Source organism: Cyprinodon tularosa, unplaced genomic scaffold (assembly GCF_016077235.1).
Source record: "Cyprinodon tularosa strain WSP-4 unplaced genomic scaffold, ASM1607723v1 ctg6, whole genome shotgun sequence".
In the NCBI taxonomy this organism is placed as follows: domain Eukaryota; kingdom Metazoa; phylum Chordata; class Actinopteri; order Cyprinodontiformes; family Cyprinodontidae; genus Cyprinodon; species Cyprinodon tularosa.
Window position 1 is genome coordinate 3,692,129 of NW_024039340.1, and position 24,302 is coordinate 3,716,430.

The following is a 24,302-nucleotide window of genomic DNA, read 5'->3' on the forward strand; positions in this document are numbered from 1 at the left end:
AGCAACCTGGGCTATCATAACACCTGAGCAGTGCCACAGACTGATCGACTCCATGCCACGCCGCATTGCTGCAGTAATACAGGCCAAAGGAGGCCCAACTAAATACTGAGTGCTGTACATGCTCATACTTTTCATGTTCATACTTTTCAGTTGGCCAACATTTCTATAAATCCTTTGTTTTTATTGGTCTTCAGTAATATTCTAATTTTCTGATATGATGAATTTGGGATTTTCATTTGTTGTCATTTGTAATCATCAAAATTAAACAAAATAAACATCTGAAATATATGAGTTTGTATGTAATGTATGAATATAATATACAAGTTTCACTTTTTAAATGGAATTACTGAAATCAATCTACTTTTTCATGATATTCTAATTTTATGACCAGCACCTGTAGGTTGACTGAAGACATTAACAAATGGAGGCTGAGCAGAAAACACCCTGTAGTTGATACAGAGAACGCTGCACATATAGTTTGTACATTGAAGATAATGCAGCTCATGAATGTCTGCTGTTTCACGTCTGCTCGCTCGAGTGAGGCTTCACTTTCAATTTTCACAAACAAGTTTGAACTTATGAGACAGTTTTGTTCACATCTCATGTTTAAACTGTTCGATTTACAAGTTTGCACTTTGTGTTTAATGTGACATGAAAAAAAAAAAAAACATGAGTATTTTGAGACACAGTTGAACCACTTTCATTATTGTAAAAACAGATTGAATCGAAATTAATCGATTTAGAACTGTATGAATCAAAATCGAATCGATTCAGGACTTTGGCGAAAATACCCAGCCCTATCCTTGAGCTCCTTGATTTATTTACTGTAACAGGTAGGAGCTTTGGCCGGAGAGGAAGTGTTGGGGCCGCTATGATTTAAGGAGCGTCGGCCCTCGCCCTCTGAAATTAGGACTGGCCCACTGGGCAAATGCCCGCTATCACAGATTACCAGTCCCTGCCTGGGCTGACAGGAAAGGGGGTATCAGAGAGGGGGGAGACATGCAGAGGGGAGAGGGGGAGAGACATGCAGCAAAGGACCAAAGGATTCAAACCCGGATTCGGCCGCATACGGCTTGTGTGCGTTAACAACTGCGCCATCAAAGCATCCCCCTTTCTGCTAATTTACTCTTACTTATTTTTTTTTTTCATTTATTCGTTCTCCTATTTTTACACGTGGACTTTTAAACAAATTACAAAAATGTTGATTTGTTTTACAGATATACTCATACATTGACCGGTTGATATTTTTGGTCCTTATTACTGTTTTTTACTATCAGTATAGGCCGGAGGGAGGTCTTCAAGGGGTCCGCGACCCCTAGGGTGTCCACGGAGGATTGATTAGACTTTTTTTATTTCCCCACTGCAATTTTTTCCTCTAATTTAAATGTCATTAAATCCACATCAACATGAATTCAACAGACTGTAGTAAACAGATAAATGGAGGCAGAAGATGTCTTTCAGTCATCAATGCTCACATTCAGAGACACACAGGAGCTCTTTCAAGCTGGACACCGTTTCATTCACAACACCTGTCCCATCAACCAGGAATCAGAAATACTTTAATAATCCCAGGGAGAAATTACTTTAGTTACATTACTCCATCTGTAATAGAGTGACTATAGGACCAGTTTGATAGAACACAATTTCATACAATATATATAATTAAAGTCCCCGCTCCATCTCACCATCAGTTTGGGGTCCTTGGTCTGGAAAACGTTGAAGACCCCTGGTATAGGCTAATACTTATGTGTTGGACGATTCATTGATGCATTGATTGAGATCATGTGCAGTGATATAGATGAATTGTTCATCTTTTGTTTGATTTCTTAATAAATTTTTCTTTTTATTTAAATTTTGACTTTTGTACTGTTTGGTGTTATTGTTTTTTTTTTTTAGAATAGAATAGAATAGAAAATCCCTTTATTGTCTTACAATGCAGAAATTATATTTTGTAAATGGAGGAAGAAAAAGCATCAGCTCTAAGAATCACTCTAAAAATACTGGCAGCTCATATCTGGGATTTGTTAGATATCAAAATAATAATTTTATGTGGCCTTAAAAACCGGCATTGGTCAATCTCTAGTTTGTTTTATTAGAGTTGTTTACAGTTCAACAGAAAAAGTCCTGAGATTATGCCCCGGGAGACAGTATCCCTGATTTTTCCAATATTTTTAATCCCTCAAAGTGTTTTAAAGTGTCCATAAATTTAAACAAAACTTTTTTACCTCCTGGTCAGTGATGAGAGCTGTTCAAATGAAATATCAGTGAGTTTTATGCATCCCTGTGGGGTTCTTATTCTCTACTAAAGCATCGCTCACTACACACACCGTAGACATGACCTGCATTAAACCCTGGCACTGTGAGATCGCCTGGACAAAGCCCTCCATGACCCTGCAGAGTTCTGCCCACAGATGGAGCCTGATTGTGATAATGATGACATCATGCTTTAGGGTGAGGATTAATTCAGCTAGTTTGGCTCGCTCTTCCTCTTCTGGAAAAGAACAAGTCTGTTTACAAAGAGCAGAGGAGAACTGCTGACCATGCAGAAACCATGCATTAGGTAGGCTTGTGGAGCAGCTGCAAACTCAGGCTTTGGTAAAAGTTTTTAGCTTGTTTTTAGGAAGGATGGCTGCCAGGGGAAATCCCACCTTCCTTCATATGCAACTTTGGCCTGAAAAGAGCATTATGCGTATAAAACATCAGGGGTCATCCAGCAGGAGCTCCAGCCTACAGAGCATATCTCAGCTGGAAGGAGGAACAGAGCTTGGCGGATGGATGAAGAGACAGATTGTGATTTAAAGGGGCCTTCACTGCGTTCAGCTGCTTTATTGCCCTGCCTGTCTGCTGCTGTCACTTCAGACCACTCTGTGGGAACTACAGCGGCTGCTGAAGCGTGACATTGCCTGAGTGCTCATGTTGGACCGAGGGGAGCCGCTCCCAAAGCCAATTTAAAGCCTTTATTTAGATTATCTAACAGATTCACCCGCTGATTGCTTAGACTGGCTGAAGAGTAATAATGTGGTGCTACTGGGGGGAAATAACGGCCGTTCCTCAATCTGTGTACTTGTGCGTTCTCATGTACTTGTGAAATGTCATCAGTCTCAGGCCTGGTACTGTTCCAGTTCACAAGAACAGCAGACCGAGAACGGACAAAGTCCCCGGATGTTGTCCTCGCCCCTCTCTTACAGAGCATGCATCAGAGCAGACTTGTCTGCTCTCTAGAAATGCTTATATGCCATGATAAATATGATTAAAGCCAGTGTTGTGCCTGAACGCATTCATTGAATGAAAGTTCATGAACTCGTTCATATTTTGGTCGAACGTGAACTGAACGTAATGTATTACTGCCTGATGAACGTTATTGTGAACTCGTTCATTCTGGTGTCTGTGAACGGCACGCTCTCTCAGTTCAACTCCGTTCAATAGGTTGCCAGATTTCTATAGAGTCCTTCAGGCAAAACCCCGGCTAAATCACACCGTAAACAGGCCTTAATATGTAGCGGGAAAAACACCCAATCTGGCAACACCAGCTACCAGCGTCGTAGCCTACAGCCGCGTGCGTCATCAAAACAAAATGCAGCGTGGAAGCCACAGCAGCATGGCGACCATGGAGGCGACAAAGCAGCAGTATGATCACTTAAAACAGTTTTATGACCAGGTGGTCGGTGAGGATGATGGCAACAATCTTACATTTCTCTGCAAACTTTGCCCGCCGGCTATCAGTAAAAAAATCTGCACTTCAGTAACCTTAAATTCCTACCTCAGCCTGGTCCCTCAGTTTGTGTTAGTAAAATGTTCTTGAGGGTTTTACTATTCATGTAACTTGTTTGTTAAACCTGCCTGGTAAAATTTTGCAGGATTCCTTTTTTGTATGTACTGAAATGGAATTTCAAATTGAAAAAAAATATTAAAATTAAATAAACATTTGCACCTTAAAGACTACTTTCCTGTTTTTCTTTTAATAATTCCTCATAAAAAAGACCATTCAAGCAGCACATTTTTCCTGATGTTTTTGAGAATATACTGTAGGGGTGAAAGCTGCAGCTGCTACTAGTGTGAAGTGAATGGACAGCAACAAAGCCTTAAAGCAACAATGGGGAAATGCTGTCCCCTCAATGCTAATGTAAACCCTGGTTGGATAAGGATTAAAAACTGGATATGAAGATGAAATCTGACGCACAGTTTCAGTGTTACAACTGATAAAATAATTGCTGTCTGTGGTTCTACAGTAGGCTGTGGTGTAATTGAGCAATATATGAAAAAAAAACAAAAAAGAACTATGAACTAGTTCATTTTTTGGAACTGTGAACTTAGTTCAAAATTTTGAATTATGAACTATGAACTGAACTAGTTCATTTTAAAATGTGTGAACTGAACTTTGAACTAGTTCACGTAGAAAGAGAACTTTCCCAACACTGATTAAAGCCTTAAGGGATACTAAAGCTACGAAAGTCCTTAAGGGTCCATTTGTTGGTCCATCCGCGTTGGTGACCGCTGCTCTAGAGGCTAGCCTCAGCCAGCTACGGTCTCTTCTCGCTGTGTCTCCCTGACTGGCTTCCCAGATGTACAGCTGTCCTCCTCCCTGCCAGCCGCAGCCCATCTCTGCCGCCTTCGCCTCTCTGTTTGCCTGTCGAACTTGTTCTAAATCCTTTCATCCTCCTTCTGTCCTCTGCAGTTAACTTCTATAGTTAGCCCAAGCCAGGTAGGCTGGGTAGATGGTAGATGCTACAGTTTGCCTGACAGGCTTCACAGATCTATCACTTTGATCCTCAGCTCTCCTCCTAAGTTAGCACTGGCAAGCTGCCACCTCTAACGCTGTGGTTTGTAGCTCCAGAGGGGGGCACAACTGGCCCCAGCTAGCACAGCTTCTGGTCCCCCCCCCCCAAACATAGACATAAGCCCCATTTACACCACCCTCTGAAAACTGATCAGTGCCGAGCTTGAATCAGTTAATGGTACCAAGCTTTGGTCCTTACGCCCATTTACACATCGCTCTAGGTTCCTCGCCTCCTAATGACAATTTACGGTACTACTGCTCTCTAGAGGTAAACAAGCAAATCAACGTGGTGGCGCCCGTCACATTCAGGAAGTTTGATTATAATTGTCAAATTTCATTGTTTGCGGTTGGTGAAATTTACTTGACAGAGTCGACTTTTTGGAAGTGGAAACAACAAACAATAGTCTAATGAGGGCTTACAGATGCAAGAAACAACAGAAGTTGCGATTCATCACACTGCTAAGCAGAATCATCACTGGAAATCGTGTGGCATGGTAGGGAAGCAGGTATTTTTTATGAATTTCTGAAATTTCCTGATTGTGGAAGCTGACTGTAAGGAGATGATGCGGTCTTCTCATGCGCTCTATGTTATCTGAGAACTGAGCCAGAACTGAACTACGCCAAGCCCTACTGATGAACTAGTACCATGTTAGCACGGTTCGGTTGTGTCTGGCACTGTCCTGTTTAGTTCTTCGCTGTGTTTACATTAGGGGTGGAGCGGTTCACAAAATCCACGGTTCGGTTCGGTTCACGGTTTTCAGTTCGGTATATGTTGATTGTTAGCATGACATGTTGGTCATGTTGCTGTTAGCATAAACAAAACGTGTTGCACCATGCTTGCACACTGTTGCACTTTTATCCACAACTTTCTTTCCGCCGTCATCGTAGGTCACTCTAAATGCAGTGCTCCCATACAGCAGACCTATAAAGTGCTGCTGGCGCGTCTTCCAACTCCTGTTCTTTCCCACTCGCCATACCACACAATTCTCCACAACAACTGATTTTTTTTCTGCTACACCCAGCTACGCTGCTTCGCTTCTTCTTCTTGTTTACTACTGGTGGTTGGCTTTGGTCGCAGTACCGCCACCTTCTGCTCTGGAGTGTAAACGCTTCGCCTATGAGAAAAAGGAGCAGCGCATGAACCGAACGAAACACACGAGAACCGAACCGAGACAATCGAACCGAACGTTTCGGACGGTTTTCATCCCTAGTTTACATGTATACAGTTATCTCCATTACCATGCTCGGACCGATCTCGGCATGGTTTCAAAAGGGTAATATAAACGGGGCTTGAGAAAGATGTACGTCTCCTCAGAGAAAAACTAATCAAAGAAGCAAAGTATTGGTGCTTGGTATCACTCGTCCTGATAATGACCGGCCGATTGCCCGTTGTTGCTAATCAGGTAAAAATCTGCCAATTCCAGAGCATTGCCGATTGACCGGTGCGAGTCTAAAACATTAAAGAGACCAGATAGCCTTGGTGACAGAGATCCTTGTTTTCTTGGTAACCATGCCGCTCACTCATTGTTGGGAAAATATTTCTCAGTTGTATTATTTCATTATTACTAGCAAATTGTTCCATTTTAACTTAAGTTGTTTAGTTTTCTTTATTTTAATGGCTATATCATTTAATAAAGGCAATAAACTGCTTAAATCCGTAGGGCACAACACGAAGCAGAGTGCTTAATCGTTACTGTTATCAGAACACGATCATGAATGTGTAAACTAAGTTTTTCTATTACTTCATTTAACCAATTTTTAGCTCTTTAAGGGAACACCTTTTACCCTAAAGATGCTTTGCCAACTTTACTAGCCGTAACTAGCAAGAAGACAATATTTTCTCAAGAGGCGGATTTCCTGAAAATTAGCCAATCACAGACGGTTTACTTTTTCTGTCCTGAAAGTGACAAAAGTTGACATGAGCTTAGGTTTCTGACATAGATTATAAGTCAGACCTCATGGCATTGAATTTGCACGTATAAAATGTTCATAGCTAGTTTGTGTGTCTGCTTATTTTAGTATTTATTACATATATTCCTGTCTTGACACAATTCTGACTTCATAGTAGTAATTGTATGCAGAGAGCGGAGGTGTTATTGTTGTAACATGCAAGAAATCTAGAACTTAGCTGGTTTTCTTTAGATAGAAAACTTTGAACAAATCTGAATGTATGATCAGGTTGAATTTTTTTCTGTAGTGCCCTGTTCAAAGGGAGTTTTTCCTCTCCACTGTCGCTACAAGCATGCTTAGTGTGAGGGATTGCTGAAGAGTCAATGAGTCGATGCAATCAACTAGTTTTCCTTGCAGAGAAAACTTTGCCAGCCAGGGGCTCATCAATGAAAGTGGGGAAATTTTGAATGGCTACCACTTTAAAACGAATTGAAAATCTAAAATCAACAGTAGCAAAAGTATAACAACAAAGCTTGTATTTAGTAGCCATACCATGCCAAATGAATTTTGTATCTGGATACAGCCTTTGAGGATCAATACTTTTCAGGGTATTAATACTTTTGACAACCATATTCTCCAATCTGCTTGATTATCTGCAGCTTTCAGACCTTTGATGGAGAATTGTTGTTCTTCTTATTTCCAGTATTGTGAAAAAAAACCTTCAGCCTGAAATCCTAGGCTTCCTTTCATGGAGAAAATATACAAATGATCTTTCCCTACTTGAATCTAACTTCTGAAGGAGAGTTTTCTAAGTTGCTCTCAGCGTTAAATCACCTTTGTGGTCAGGTTGATAACAGAAATGGACCTTTGGTTTCCACAGTGGAGCAGCTGAACCTGCGGTAGCACTGTTCTGTGGTTGTTCAGAGAGATTGGCTGTTAAACTGCGGCTGTGGGTGTGACTGGGGGGGGGTCTGAGCTGCAGCTGGATAGGGTGTCTGAGTCGGGCAGAGAGGACAGGATGCAGCGCCTGCTCCAGATGAGTCATCCAGCAGGAGCTGAAGGAAGTAAAACCGCAGCTCCTTTACTCTGAAGTTGTTTTTCTTCAGTGTCTGAGGAAGGGCACCTAATTTAACCACACCATGTTTTTATTCTGTCTGGAGAATTTATTGCTCTCTGAGAAATGTACTCGGTCTTTGAATTTGATGGAAGCAAATTCTAAAAGGCTCGGACTACTGAACATACTAAAAGAGAGCCGTGTGATGTTTTAGCAATAAATCTCATGTGGTCAAGATCTGGTTCTGCTATATTTTCAGACAGAAAATCTGCAGTCTTGACCCGCTGTCCTTTAAACTTTGTTCATTCTGAATCAAAGTTCGGCTTTAACCTTGAAATAGGAAATGGAAAATCATTGGAGTTGTTTCTTACATATTTGCAGAGTTGCAATGGATTAGTAGCCTCGTGAGACCATCCTGATCTCGCGAGCTTTCAAGGTTTCACTGGCTAATCAGTCTGGAGACTCTCCGTTGAAGAAAATTTGGAGCCGTTCACCAAACGAACGTCCAATCAGCGTTGGCTTTGAGGCCGGTTGAGGTGTGAAGCAATGAGAAGCGCGACAGTTCAGTCTAAAGAACATGGCGGCTTCAGCCGATGAAACTAGCGTTAGCGTGGCTGTTGAGCAAGTTTTATCGGAATTACAGAGTATTTCTTCACTGAAAGAAGAGCAAAACACTGCTCTGGAGGCTTTTCTCAGAGGAAAAGATGTTTTTGCTCTTCTCCCGACTGGTTTCGGCAAGAGTTTGATCTATCAATTGGCTTGTGGTTGTGTTTTCGTCGTCGCTCTGTTAGTACGTCATATGCTTCGTTGATCTGATTGGTTTATTTGGCCCGTCTATCACCAACATAGGCCAATCAGCTAACCAGTATTTTCGCCCCTTCCCAAAATTACTTCAATGGAAGGTCAGGTTAATGGATCAGCTCCTAATTGCAGGACAGGTGCAAAGGAAAAACTGGTTAGGCTACGTTCACACCGTAGGTCTTGATGCTTGGGTCCAATTTTTCTGCATTGCCATTCAGACTACTACTTAAATGCAGACCTAATTGGACTCCAATCAAAACTTTTTCAATGCCCCAATGCGACCCGCATGAGCAGAAGGATAGGGTAAACATCAAACAGCAGTATACCGTTTGTGGAAGCAATACTGTTGTTGGGCGAAAATTTTGATGCACAGGTAATCCCAATGCACTTTACAGTAATATGTCAATCAGATCACCCACAGATCCAAGGAAAACTGTCTGATTGTGTCCAGTCATTGACTTTGAAGGATTCGCCCCTCCTAGATGAGTATGTGATGACAGGATGCATTCTCCTCTGTTGTGTGGTTGACTCTACAGCGATCCCTCACACCAAGCATGCAGCAACAGTGGGCAGGAAGAACTGCCTTTTGATAGGAAGAAACCTCCAGCAGAACCAGGCTTGGCTTTCTGTAGGGGGTTCAAGGGTATAGAAGCAGACGCACAAAAGCAACTCAGAAGCACTGATCCATAATTACTTTCTATGTTGGCAAAGGTAGCGTGAACTAACTCCACAGAGGCTCAAATGCAGAGATAAAAACACAGGCCTAGGAGGAGTTGGGAGAGGTCATAGAGAAATTTTAGTACCAAGACGGACTATCTGTCGGCCTCAAAGCGATTCTGGCAAACAGATGGTAGAGGGAATACTTTAAGGATCTCCTCAACCCGGCTGACATGCCTTCAAAAGGAAGATACGGGCTGCTTTAGGCCTGATTCATTCATCACCCAGGCTAAAGCCATTATGGGGTCAATAAATTCAAAGGAGTTGGCTTTGTAGATGGATGAGATCTGCCCTGAGTACCTCAGGTATCTGGATATTGTGGATGATATACCGCTTCAACGTGGAGGCCCAGGGGACGACCAAGGACACACTATAGGGACTGTTTCTCGGCTGGCCTGGGAGAGTCTCAGCCTTTCCCTGGAGGAGCTGTAGGAGGTGTCTGGGGAGAGGGAAGTCATGAAGTCTGCTGAGACTGCTTCCCCCTCACCCGGTCCGAGATAAAGCTGAAGATGATAGGATTATGGGTGTTGATGGCAGCAGCTCAGATGTTTCCCTTCAGGATGTTGTCATGACTAAACAGAACCAGAAAAGAGAGATAAAAGCAGAGAGAACATAAAGTTGGGATTGAAAACAAATACTGCTGAATAAGAGAATAGAGATGGGGTGAAGCAAAATCATGAAAAGTGGTCCCTATGTCCTCCAGCAGTCTAAGCCTATAGCAGCCTAACATAGCTATAACTCAGGATAACCTGAGCCACTATAACTTAGCTTTATCAGAAATGAAATCTTTCCACCTAGTCTAAGTCGCTGTGTTATTTTAAGTTGTTTAACTACAGCAGCTGACAGTACTATGATCATATAGAACAGATTTGGTTCAAATTTGCCTGCAGTTTAAATGTAGCTTTAGAGACTGTGGAAGACCTGAAACGGGCGGGATTCACCTTAAAGCAGGAAAAGCACCCTGAATATTCAGCCAGAGATGCAACAGATGGTTTAGATTAGAGATGTCCAGATCCAGGTTTTTGCACTTCCGATCCGATACCGATATTGTTTTTGGACTTCCGATCCGATGCCGATACTGGCCGATACCAGCCTATCTGAGCATGTATTTAAGTTTAAGTTAAAGTATTTAGCCTTAGTTGTAAGACTCATGTTGAAAAGGGTTTTAGTACTCTTGATAACATCTAGCCAGCTGAATTAGGTGAGATTGAATAAAACACAATGCTTGGTAACAACAAACTTACCTGTTTATTAAGAGATAAACACAAACTGGACAAAATTATGAATAGCAATCTAATATTGCACAGTGAACAGTAAAACCGTAAACAGTTAAAGGTGCAAGTATTACTGTAAGTTGTAATAAAAATGCAAAACAGACAAGAGTGGAAAATAGTCTATTAACTTAGAATCAGGACTCTACTCTTGAAAAAAGACACTGCTTAAAAAAAATCTGTGCAAATAATAGTTACACAAAAATGCTTTATACTCCCCAATGTCCTCCACACCTAGTCTCCATCTACACATCGTGCAGGATAAAATAATCCCACACGGCTGACATTTTCCCCGCTATCTTCCAATTCACCTGTTTTAATGGTTAGGCCGGGAGACAGACCCAAAAAGACCTGTGGGTGTGTTGAAGGTGTTCTGGAAAATGCGGACCGGATTCGGGGAACACTGGCGCAAAATAGTGGAATGGATTGTTTCAATCGGCGAAACTGGAAAATACGGACCGGATTTTTTTTTTTTAAACTGGATCGGCATTTTTACATGCTTTGCCGATACGCATTTTTTTGCCAATATCGGCGTCCGATCCGATACGTGGATCGGATCGGGACAAGCCTAGTTTAGATCAGGCTTCCTCATTTTCAGCCCCCACGGTCTGCTGTGTCCTGTACCTTTTATATGCGTCTCTGCTTCAACACCTGATTCAAACTACCTAACTACCTTCTCAGGCTGTAGTTCTCCAGACTCCTGCTAAGAATGTGATTATTTGATCCAGGTTTGATGAAGCTGGCACATCTAAAAAGGGGCAGGACACTGGCCCTTGAGGACTGGAATTAAGGAAGCCTGGTTTAGGTTTGAAGTATCTTCATATGTTAGAACAGCCTAGTTAAAGTCCAAAACTTTCTCCAATTTAGAATGTCCAAAAGACTTGAAAAAGATGCTTCCCATCAAGTCTGAGTGAGCTAGAATGCAAAGAAAGTTTAAATGTTGAAAGCTGGTGGAGACATGAAGTGGTGTTCTTAAAGGACTGACGAAGTAGAGGATGAATGCAAATACAAATCACACTTCTGAGATGCTGACATATAAAAAACAATCTGTTTATTCCTTCTATGTTAGCTTCATTTTGATTTGCTTTTCAGCAGCCACCAAATTATATCTTTAAGCATATCATAGAAATGTTAAATATCTTCACATCATCCTCCACCCACTAATTGACTTTCTGTATGCGCTTGTTTTTCTGTTCAGGCTCTGGATGTAGATCGCAGCGTTCTCTACAAGATGAAGAAGTCTGTGAAGGCCATCTACGCTTCTGGTCTGGGTGAGTCGTGATGGCGGATTCTGCAGATTCTGCGGATTCTTTTCATTTCAGTTTAGACGTCAGACTCAACCTGATTGAAGCACATCAATCCCCAAAACTTCAGAAATTGTTACATCAGGTTCTAGTAATAGTTCTGCAGGTTTTACTTTCTCAGTCATTTTTTGAAACACTCTTATTTTGAGATAATTTTCTAAATAAAGTCAATAAAATACCTTGAGTATATATGGCAGTCTGAGGTTCTGCCTTTACCTCTGGGTTGCTGCACTAACTGAAAAGCAGCAGCTTTCTTTTATGACGCTGTATTAGACCTAGAAGGATGCAAATAGAAACAAAGATGGCTGCCTTCAAAGAAATTTGACCAGAAAAGCCTTAAAGTGGGGATTGCTAATGTGGTGTTTTGTTTGCTGCAGTGTTTTCACTGTCCTTTCACTTTCCTTTGTTTGGGTCGATTGACAGAACCCTGCAGAGGGAGCAACTCAGAACAATGTGCTGAGCGGGTTCTTTTTTCCCAACAGAGCATGCTCTGTTCAGAGACAGCTGTCTGATTCAGACCCTGAAGGGAACAGCTGGGGGGGAGAGAGACCCATGTTCTCACTTCACTGTACATTTAAGCATGCGTGTTGGTTTGTGTTGATTTTATTCAGCAGCTATGTGGGCCAGAAATTCCACTTTATTGTCTAAAAGGCATGTGACATACAGTCGGAGATAGGCACCTGCTCCACCATGACCCTGACAATATAAGCAGTAGAGGATGGATGGATGGATGTCTAAAAGGCTGAAACCTGTTTACTCCTTTATCAGTGTTTATGGTATAAATGGTTCATGAATGAGAGTCTTTCTAGGACACCTTTATTTCCTTCTTTTACAGAAAGCTCATATTAACCAAAGCTGCCTGTTTTTAACAGTCTTTGCAGAAAAGCTGTCATGGTCCTTGCTTGTTCTGGATATAAATATTTCTATTAATTCTCTAATTTAGGCCTGGCTATTTGGGAAAAATGTATATATTTCATAGCAATTAATTTAAATGCGATGCTAATGTATAACAAAGGTTCAGAAAGACTGCCAGGGATGCCCCCCTAACAGATGCCTGTACAAACTTCTCAAAAATGTTTTCCTATATCTGTAAAAATCTTCAAATATAACATTTAACATTTTTTTTTGAAAACCCATCCAACTGTTTTCATATAGAGCTACAACTTGAACAGATACAATTTAATTCATTTAATTCAAATTGCATGAATTGACAACACATTTCATCTTGAGACGCTTAAAAGCTGAGCCTATAACTATGTTTTTGAAGAAAAACAGGACTAAGCACAGAAAAACAGGCCCAACTCTACAATCGAAAGTTTGATGGCAGCGGCCCAGCTCGTATTTCCCTCCGCAATTGTATCACAGCCAAACAGGAAGAGACCAGATAAAGATACTATAATAAGAAAGAGTATAACGAGCATGAAGTTAGAGGTTGAACTATTAAACACTGCAGAATTGGAGAATAGAGCTAGAATGACATAGTATGATGAAAAGTGGTTTCCATGTCCTCCAGCAGTCTAAGCCTATAGCAGCATAACTATAGAGATAGCTCAGGATAACCTGAGCCACTCTAACTATAAGCTTTATCAAAAAGGAAAGTTTAAAGCCTAGCCTTAAAAGTAGACAGGGTGTCTGCCTCAATTTTAAATGAACTTGCATCACTGGCTGACTTTGCCTTACAAAAAACAAAACAAATGAAATCAAGATGGGCACCTTCTGCTGTTTCTCTTCTCATCACACTTAAAGGAATAGTACACCCAAAACATGATTAGCCTTCATTTTCTACTCACCCCCATGCTGAACAACACTCTGGAGTACTTTTTTGATATCTCAAATGCATCTGGAGATCTGGGAGGCTTCTTGCTGTCTGCTGACATTCAAATAATGGAGGTCTATGGCGCCCGAGGCAGAAAGGTCCATAAAAGTCCACAAAAAACGTGTCAATATTCCTCCATACTGCTCGTCCAATGTATTCCAAGTGTCCTGAGTGGGTAGCGTCCATAATTTACTCGAAACCAAGTTATTTAGAATGTTTTTAGAGCATAAACAGTAGTGTGTAGGATTTCCTAAAAGCGCGTACACGAGTCTACGGAAACCGCGGCAGACCAAACTAGATGAAAGTGCGCTTTCAGCGTCTGCTCTGCCGATAATGCAAGCGTAGAAGAAGAAATGTGCTGTTTACCTGTGCAAAGAAAGAAACAACGAAAGAAAAATGTCTGAGGACTTCAGTGTTGAGGAAGAGCATGAGTTCTTTGCCGAGCTGAATGCGCACTTTCGTCTGGTTTGGTCTGCCGCGGTTTCCGTAGACTCGTGAACGCGCTTTTAGGAAATCCTATACACTACTGTTTATGCTCTAAAAACATTCTAAATGACTTAGTTTCGAGTAAATTACGGACGCTACCCACTCAGGACACTTGGAATTAGGGCTGTTGTAAACGAATATTTTAGTAATCGAGTAAACTTTCGATTATTCTTACGATTAATCGAGTAATCGGATAAAAAAAAATTATAAAATAAACTATTGGCAAATCTGCAATAACACCAGTTAGTCCAGATCAGTCCAATATCTCCTTTTTGAGCATCCCTAACAGTTAAATGTTTGTAGTTTAGAAAGTTTACTTGTAACAGTAGTTTGCTTTAACCTGAAGAAAAGTTATAAGATATTAAATTATATTCAAATAATAAAGTGGCAGGCTCACAAATATGCTTATAAAAATGTCTAAATGTAAAGGTTTGAGTTTGTACAGAGTTCTGCAGCCTTAACTAGTCATGATAAAATGCAAAAATGTTGTTATTTTTATTAAAACGATGCTATTATTTATTCTTGATTGCTTAGGTATAAGCAAATATAGAATTACTACAAAAAATATTAATCAAAAATTTCTAATTCATACATAACAGTAGCGAGAAGAAAAGACTAACTTTTCAGGATGGAAAGACACCAATAAATAAATGCTTTTCAGCTGCCTGTAATCTGTTGCTGCGTATTTTTATTAACAAACTTACATTAAGTCCTGCATAATTTCTCTCAGTTCCACCCTCACATACAATTTACACTACACCCGGTTAAGTAACCGCTATGTTTAGATGTAACGTTAGCAAAATAATGTGCCTCAATTTACATCTATAACATGGCAGATTATCACACAACGTAGTTAGCAAAGAGAACATAAACGTTACCTGTTGGCAACCGTGTACGAGTTGGATGCATGTAGCGGGTGTTTTCTCTTCAGATGCTGCAACATTGATGTCGTGCTGTTGTGGTACGCCAATTCTGCTTTGCAGTGGATGCATTGCGCTGTGTTGTCCTTTCTGTTTAGCCTAAAATGTTCCCAAACTTTTGACATTTTTTGTCGCTTTCGGGGTTCACCTTCTGAGCATTCTCCGGTTCCCTCCATAGCTACAAACTTAGCACAAGCGCTCCAGGCGCTAACGGAAGTGGTAGCGTTGTGCAACACAAAAACCCTCCGGCTAGACCAGTGTGCTGCGTATTTAACAGCATTGCTTATTACAATACAATAAATTTAGCGAAGCTTCGAGGCAGATAAATTTCCTCGAGGATTTTTTGTAATCGAGTTACTCGATGAATCGTTTCAGCCCTACTTGGAATACATTGGACGAGCAGTATGGAGGAATATTGACACGTTTTTTGTGGACTTTTATGGACCTTTCTGCCTCGGTCACCATAGACCTCCATTATTTGAATGTCAGCAGACAGCAAGAAGCCTCCCAGATCTCCAGATGCATTTGAGATATCAAAAAAGTACTCCAGAGTGTTGTTCAGCATGGGGCAGTGGCGGCCGGCCCATAGGGGGCGCTGGGGCACCGCCCTCCCTGATAAGAAGACAGAAACGTAAAATATATTTTTAGAAATTAACTCATAAATGTCAGTTTTACTCTCTAGACTGTGTACCTATAAGCAAAACAAATTATATAAACTACATTTCCCTATCTACTGTCATTAATTTGTGGATTTCCACAGACAGACTCCTACCGTCTCTGTTCTGGGGGCGCTGATCAGACAGCCCCACATTTGCAGAGAATCTGTCAATCATGTACTATTGCTAGGTGAATTTAATGGCCAATCAGCGTCTCGGAACTTTATGGTCTTGGGGCGCTGAAAATACTGCGCTTTAACAGGCTTCTGAACCCAAGCGCAGGTGCAGACAGTTAGAGGGAAGATGGCGAATGTAACGACCGAGATGCAGCTTCCACCAAATTCGGTGAGATCCTTATTTATCTACCCGTTTGCCAGAAGAATATCCCTGTTGTAGGATATGAACATTTCATGTCATGGTTATTGTGACTGTGACGAATCCACCTCGTCGCTTAAAACAACCTCTGTAACTTTGCGCGCCACACACACATTCCTGTTATACTGTGTTTGTGAGGACCAATACACTCGCGCTGAGACCAGTAGCTCCATGAACTTAAAACACACAAGCTGTCCTGGTTACCTGCTGGCATATTGAGGGTGCACACTTAATATTTCAGTGGGGTTAGCCGTGTGTGTGTGTGTGTGTGTGTGTGTGTGTGTGTGTGTGTGTGTGTGTGTGTGTGTGTGTGTGTGTACGTGTTTATGCTACGGGGACTTGTCATCTTCAGTCTGGCTGCGTCTTTGCTGGGTTCAAACCCAGTTTGGTGTAATTGAATAAGTCAATGAATCTGTGTAAAAGAATTAAGTTGTAAAAATTATTTGTTTTTGTACATCAATTGTTTGTGGAGGTAATATATGGACAAAACCGATTAATGAGAAGAAATCAGAAATAAGAGAGCCTGTAGGGGCTTAAACTATTTAATGAGGGCTGTGGGAAGAAAAGCGGCAATTTTTGTTTTCTGTTTCTTACATTGCTGGTAACCGGAGGGAGGCTGAGGCCCAGAGTATCTTGTATGTTTAGTTTCTTTTGCACCCTGTTTTGAGTTTTTGAGCTCAATAAATCACCAACACCGGTAACCAGACTGAGCCTGGATTCTTGGAGGCCAAAGAACCCCGTCACAGTGACCCAAATCATCACTGTTACTGTTATTATATAGTAAATTAAATCATTACTGTTAAATTGTATGTATTGTCCAATTGTTTATTTGAATTCTTATTCCGGATTAGTTGGAGACATACACTAGGCTATATCAGCCCCACCAAAAATATTTTTCACCAGCCGCCACTGGCATGGGGGTGAGTAGAAAATGAAGGCTAATCATGTTTTGGGTGTACTATTCCTTTAATGGAAATCGCCAAATTCAAAACAACTTTCGTTCCTGTGAGGTCCTTTGAGGTCTTTTTTTTTAAATGTGCTTAAGGTTTATCTCACATAAGTGATCAGCTTTTTTCACTGCTTGTGTCCTGAATTAGGGTCCTGCACGGGTCGAGTTTTACCAACCCGCACCCGCCCGAACCTGTTAGGATGACTACCGAACCCGACCCGTCACCTGCGGATATCTTCAATATCAAATCCGAACCCGACCCGACCCGTTGATATTTAACCCGCAACCCGACCCGTTAACACATCAAGTAATAGGCTATAGTACGCTGCGCTGCAGAACAGCGCCATTAACACTGCAGCAGACATATATGCACTAACTGTGGCCTTTTTGGAGGGAAGCCCACACTGCCGGCAGGGCTTTAAGCTACAACAAGGGTGACCCCAGTGCCTGATTAATATAACATTTCTGAGGTCCATAACAACACACACGCATAAAAAAAAATCACCAACTACCCGCCTGCACTAAAAAAATATCCCCCTGACCCGTTTATTTTTATTTATGTATTTTTCACCTGCAAAAGAGCATTTAAGTGGGTGACCCGTCGGGGACCCGCGGGTACCCGACCCGTTGCAGGACTCTATCCTGAATGCTAACATTAGAATTGCATTTCTCTCAATATGCTTTGCATATAGGATCACTGATACCAGCTGACCTTATAAAATGAGTATGACCAGATGGAACCCCATTCATTAAAACCTCACTTCAGTACTGATCTGTGGTCCCCTTTAGCTAATTCACTTCTTTCACTTGGAGCTAATTGTAACCGTAGATTAATAATGAGGTTTTGCTTTGCATTCCCTGGTTAATTCGCTAGAATGAATGGAAATGTGTCTAATTTTGGTTTTAGTTTACAAGTTTGCTGAAAATTCACACAAGAATCGTATAAAACACAGCTAATGTTGACTTTGTCTATCGGCTTAAAAGGTCCAGTGATCATCTCCATCTAAAGAACTAAGCTCCAAGATCATGATTGAAGTAATTTCCTTCCACATGTCAGCCCCCCAGCTTTGGTGCTCCAGTACAAACAGAAAACTTGTTTCTAGGGAAGGGTCTTCCTGTGTTACCTCACACAGCTCCATGGATACTCGTGACCTTTTTGTTTTTGGCCCATCACTTTCAGGATGCGTTAAGGAGTTCAAATTTTTTTGACATTGAAACTTTTAAGACTGGGAGTCTTTTTACCTTTACTGGTAGTGGGTTATGACAATGTGGACCCTTTGCACAAGTATGGCTCCTCTGTGGGGTGCCTGCCTCCTGCTACCTTCCCTGGGAGCTGAGTACTTCCAGATTAACTTTCTTCTCAATCTAAACAATTTCAGGTGACAATCCAGCACACACTTACTCCACAAAGGTAAAAAAAATTAGAAGAACAAAGAAAGACAGGCTCATCTTTTCTGACGCACGTAGGGACCCAGCTTCTCATTGTGGTATGCTTAAAATGCTGCAGTGGGACAAAAAAAAAAGTCCCTGATAAAATCAAGGTTCCTTCACCAGGCCCAGCGGCTGTGACTGTCCTTTAATGCTAACGGTTGTCGTGATGTTTCAAACATCAACATACCAATAGTGAAGTAGATAACTGAGATAAATGCTGGAATGCTGCTGGTTGTAAGCCTAAAAATATATTGGAAACAGTTTGCTTGGTCATAAACAAACTTAAGGAAATCTCACTAGAGGTTCAAATGTAAAAGAAAACTGGATTATATTTATTCTGGATAATATCAAGAAGCTTAACTGTGAAAAAATTTGCTTTGTCTAAAGATGCAGGGATCTGAATATGGCTTCATGGTTTACAGTTTACAAAACATTGTGGTGAAAAACTTGTAGAAGCACCTCTAGCTCTCAGTAGTTGTTTCCTTCATTCTGGATAAACGTTGGTTTTTGTCGTAGCAGGACATCAGTTTATCGAGGCCATTTTTGTCGACTTGTTTTGGCCCTGCCTACCCGATCCGTCCCTGAAGCACGATCCGTACCATCAGCTCATTTGCACACGAGCATCCAGATATACATCAGGGTCACCATTGATTTAATTTAGTAAAAAAGACCTAAATTACATTTTTCCCTCCACAAAAATAGTAGGCATACTAAAATAAAATGTGTTAAAGGTTAAGAATGTATTTACTGGGATAATAAATGCATTAATAGGAGAAGATTTTGAATGGTTTCTCTCCTTAGCTCAGAATATTGAAAAACAACCACATCAGTTACCATAACTATGCAGATGATACACAGATTTATATCACAATGTCACCAGGTGACTATGAACCCATCAGAGTGTTGGTAAGATGCTTGGAACAGATCAATATGTGGATGCACCATCATTTTCTACCTTTAACTTTCATCTATCTTTAGTAGAATTGATCACTGCAGCAGTGTCTTCAAAGGTTTGCCTAAAAGGTCCATCAGATGGCTGCAGCTGATCCAAAACGCTGCTGCCTGTGTTCTCACTAGACCTAAGAAAGTAGAGCACATCAGCCTGGTTCTGAAGATTTCCACTGGCTCCCTGTAGCTCAGAGAATAGACTTTAAAATCCTTCTGTTAGTCTACAAATCACTGATTGGATCAACACCTAAATACATGAAGGAATATTTATATTTCTTTGTTCACAAGTGCTTCACAAAAGGCTAAATAAAAGCTTGAGTAAAAAGAAACGTTCTAGACAAAAAAAATTAATCTACAATTAAGAATTAGGGTTTTAGAAATTGTTATATAGCAAATGCCATTAATTGTCCTGCTCACTTTTCTCTTTTTGGGGGATCTTCAGCTGCTTCTTCTAACTACCGTAATAATCTCTAGTTCCTAACCCCTTTTGAGATTGCTGTGCACCCACAGTCGCACTTTAAAGAGCTGATATTCCTGATAATTTTTACAAACAAGATAAAACATGCAGGTCTTATTTCTCTAGAATTGGACAAATAGTGGATACAGTCATGCAGAATGGTCTGATAGAAACCTTCCATGTTGCTTTATGAGAGGAGAAACTGTAAAAATGTTGAGTTTGCGTAAAGAGAATCCAGGTATCGCCCAGTAAGACCGGCTGTCAAATCTAAAGCTCAGAGGGAATATTTCAGCATTTGAACAAGGAGTAGTAATCAGGAGTGGGAGGGGCTTTGATTTTAGAAGAGTAAATAGTTAAGAGTTCATGGAGGGAAAAATCTTACAGAAGCTGAGTCAGAGATGAGAGCTCCTGCTGCAGGAAAGCGATAGAGGCAGAGGAGCAACTTCTCACCTGCTGCATCATGAAGCCGCCAGACTGTTACGGATTAATAAACCAGTGTCAGGTTTAACACCTAAAACCAGTAAAACAAGTAGGGCTGCAACAACGAATCGATAAAATCGATAAAAATCGACTTTTAAAAGCGTTGGCAACGAATTTAATCATCGATTAGTTGTGTCGCGCGATTAATGCGTCATCCGCCGCCGCCGTCATCCGGGGGAAGAAAAAAATATGGCGGAGCGAGTCAGCGCCGCAGTTGCAGTGTTGCCAACTCAGCGACTCTTCAGACCCCCCCAGCGACTATTTTTCAAAAAAGCAACTAGCGACAAAACTGGCAACTTTTTACGGTGTCACTGGCGGCTTTTGCCTGCCGTGGGGCGCCTCCCCCATCCCAACGCCTTTCTCCCTCTCCCACAGGAATCCCTCTCAGCGCGGCAGTCAGAGTCAGAGCCGCAGGATTTTAGTGAGGAGTTTACCCTCAGCGTCCAGACTGCAAATGAAGCGCGCATGCGCCGGGGTTGACGGCGCAAATTGATCACAATAATTAAAATAGCCTGTGCTTTGTAAAGTGAAAAAAGTCGTAACATGCAACTTTTGTAAAAACAAATGAACATGGCACAGAAGCACCACTGTTATGACGCAGCACCTGAAAAGAAAACACGTTGGAGCCTTTGATGGCAGTGAAGAGAGCTGATCAGCAGGATGAGTAACCATGTTTGTTTGGTTTTAAAGTGGGGAAACGTAACGTTAGTTTCTCAGGTAGCTCATCTGATGCTTTCCTTACCTTGTTAGTAGGTTACAGACAGTGATAAGGTTGGCTACTTATTTTACTTTTAATTTCATTTAAATTTGTTTAAGCAGCGTTTATATTTTCTTTATAAATAAATTAACTTGCAAATTATGAGGGCAAGGCTTTTAAAGTTTAAATCTTCTGGCAAAGATAAAGAAAAGAAGATCCTGCAATTTATGGAAGTAAAGCAGAATAAAATCCAGCAAGATCAGTAATATGTCAATTAATTATCTGCCACATTCCCATGTAAATATCTGTCTTTGGAGGATGTGTTTTTTAGCACCCCTAGTTCTCTCATTTTTATTCCAAATACAATTTATAATTTGAATCACAGGGCTATTTTTATCTCTATGGTTCAGTATTTTCTCAAGCAGCAACTTTAACTGCTATACTTTCCTGTCTTAAAAGGCAGAACTCTTCTAGTCTAAAAAAACTAATTTGTTGAAATGGGGGGACCTATTGTTTGAACCCCTTAGGGGCTTTAAAAAACAAAAATGCCTGTCTCTTTTTGCGCTTTATGAAACAAAGTACCCTATATTTTGTGGATGTACAGCTACATTTCTCATGTAAATTTGCGTAGTTTTTACACAAACATTTATTTTTCATATTGCACCAGTACAGTTAATGAGCAACCTGTACTTGTGTGCTTGTTTGTTCTGTCTAAAATGTTTATTTTGGAATAAAGAGGTTAATATAAAAAATTTTCTTGTCCGATTCATCGATTAATCGAAAAAATAATCGGCCGATTCATCAATTTTTAAAATAATCGTTAGTTGCAGCCCTAAAAACAAGGAAAGAAAGGCACAGAGTCAGAATTCCTTTTAATCGCGAGGAGAGTAGGAAGAGACCGTGCAGGTACATCTCCACCCCCTCTGCCAGTCTTCAGCTTTCTCCTCGCTATTTATTAAAGCCAGAGGGGGGGTCCCTAGTTACACAAGCTGAGGTTGCGCTGAAGGAATAGGAAGCAAGAAATACAATTCAACTTGCAGCCTCAGTGAACAGGTCAATTTGCAGTTAAATGTCTTGAGGTCAAATGGTCCGAGAACCTCCTGGTTTCGTTAAGATTGAGCAATACTTCCTGAGAGTTGACCTATACTGCTTGTGCAACACCTCCCGTGTGACATATTACTGTTCCAATTATACATCATAAGAACAAACATTAAATATCTTATACATGATTATTCCAACAACCAGCAGCAGCATCGAAGACACCTGGAAATCACAGAGTTTTACAAAACTCCCTCAATTAAAAAGGGAGCAGATGGTTAAGAAAATTGTACATTTTAATAAAAACCGATTAAATGTTAGCATTTCAGCATTTCCGACCTCTTCTCATTTTAGGCTTTTTTTTCTCCAGACAGACTGATTGGACTCCTAGGTTCTGTTAACTGTGAATTTGTAACCTTGGTGGTAGAAATGTTCCTCTACAGCCTCTCAATGATCTCTGCTGAGGCTTTTTATCTTTGTGATTTTCTTTCTCATGTCCTGTAATTCTTTCTGTTTAGTCCGCTCCCTTCCCTTCTTTCCAACACAGGGCCCAGTGTTGTTTTTGTCCCCTCAGTCTCTGCAGAGAAATGACATTAATCTGAGCTCACACATTGTTCTGCGTGCGTCAGCGGGCCGGGCTTCGCAGAGCCTGTTGAACGGAGGAAGCAGAAGCCGGCCTGGTGTCCCATGATTAAACTGCATGCGTTAAAGTAAAGTTAAGAATCTGCCGACCAAACCTTTGGGACGTTATCCAAGCTGGACGTTGTTTTTCTTTTTCTTTGCTTTTATGCAAAATGATAAGAAACTGCATGTGTTTGCAAGCCATCAGTGTGTTGCCTAGAAGTGTCCATTGGTGCAACGGTGTTATGGAAAACAGTGGAAACAGGATTACTGCAGTCTGAGGAGGGATGGAAGCACAAACTGTGAGTTCCTTTAAATAATTAACCAAGCACAATGAGCAGAGCAAAGCTTTATTCAAAACTTGGGTTACTGATTAGGAACCTTAACTTGCAGACCTGTCTGCTGGTCATCCCTGACCCATCTGCTCAGGTTTTGTTCTTCATGATGCTGTTTGTTCTCTAAAGAACCTCTTAGGCCAGACAGCAAGGCAAGTTTATCGGTAGTTTAATTATATTGCACATTTCAGGAGCGATATAATTCAAAGAGCTGTACATGGACAAAATAAAATAAAATCAAAGTACATTGCAGTGGCATAAATTGATTGATTGATTGACTTTATTAATATAACAGTGGAGAAATTTCCTTGTTGCATCAGCTCAAATGATCAGAGAAGAAGGATGTGCCAAAGGAGGAAAAAGGTGCATGGGATATATTATACAGTAGATACTAGGGGTGGAACGGTTCACAAAATCCACGGTTCGGTTCACGGTTTCGTGGTCACGGTTTTCGGTTCGGTATATGTTTATTGTTACACCGAAATCCCATAAATGAATGAAATCAATGAAAAAATCCCCCAAAAGTAATGAATTGTAATTATTTTAAATGATCCGTGGAAACCCTGGATCATTTCCGCATGTTTTGCTGCTTTGAATTTAATCATCTGGCGCATGCCCTCTTCGATCTCCAAGGAACTCAGAGCGGAGCGACGGGAGCCACAGTGGAGGCTGTAGGCTTTGCTTTGAGCAGCTGGTCTGGAGCGCAGCGGGGCGGAGCGCTGACGGAGTATGAGGGATTTCGGGGTTAGCATGACATGTTGGTCGTGTTGCTGTTAGCATAAACAAAACGTGTTGCACACTGCTTGCACACTGTTGCACTTTTATCCCCAGCTTTCTTTCCGCCGTCATCGTAGGTCACTCTAAATGCAAAGTGGTCCCATACAGCAGACCTATAAAGTGCTGCTGGCGCGTCTTCCAACTCCTGTTCTTTCCCACTCGCCATACCCACACAATTCTCCACAACAACTGATTTTTTTCTGCTACACCCGGCTACGCTGCTTCACTTCTTCTTCTTCTTGTTTACTACTGCTGGTTGGCTTTGGTCGCAGTACCGCCACCTTCTGCTCTGGAGTGTAAACGCTTCGCCTATGAGAAAAAGGAGCAGCGCATGAACCGAACGCAACACACACGAACCGAACCGAGACAGTCGTACCGAACGGTTCGGACGGTTTTCATAAACCGTTCCATCCCTAGTATATACAGTGCGTCCACACATTACAGCTTTTTTTTGTTATTGTTATTATAGTAGGATTTATATACAGGTTTATTGTACAGGGTG

The 24,302-nt window shown here is 41.2% G+C and overlaps 1 protein-coding gene across 2 annotated transcripts in view; it reads left to right on the forward strand.

Annotated features, from left to right (window-relative positions):
- Window positions 1-24,302, forward strand: part of asap2a (ArfGAP with SH3 domain, ankyrin repeat and PH domain 2a) — a 120,581-nt gene that overhangs the window by 33,375 nt on the left and 62,904 nt on the right. For both annotated transcript variants that reach the window (XM_038307044.1, XM_038307045.1), the window contains exon 2: window positions 11,709-11,781. In XM_038307044.1, coding sequence (XP_038162972.1) covers window positions 11,709-11,781 — 73 coding nt within the window. The remainder of the gene's footprint in view (window positions 1-11,708; window positions 11,782-24,302) is intronic.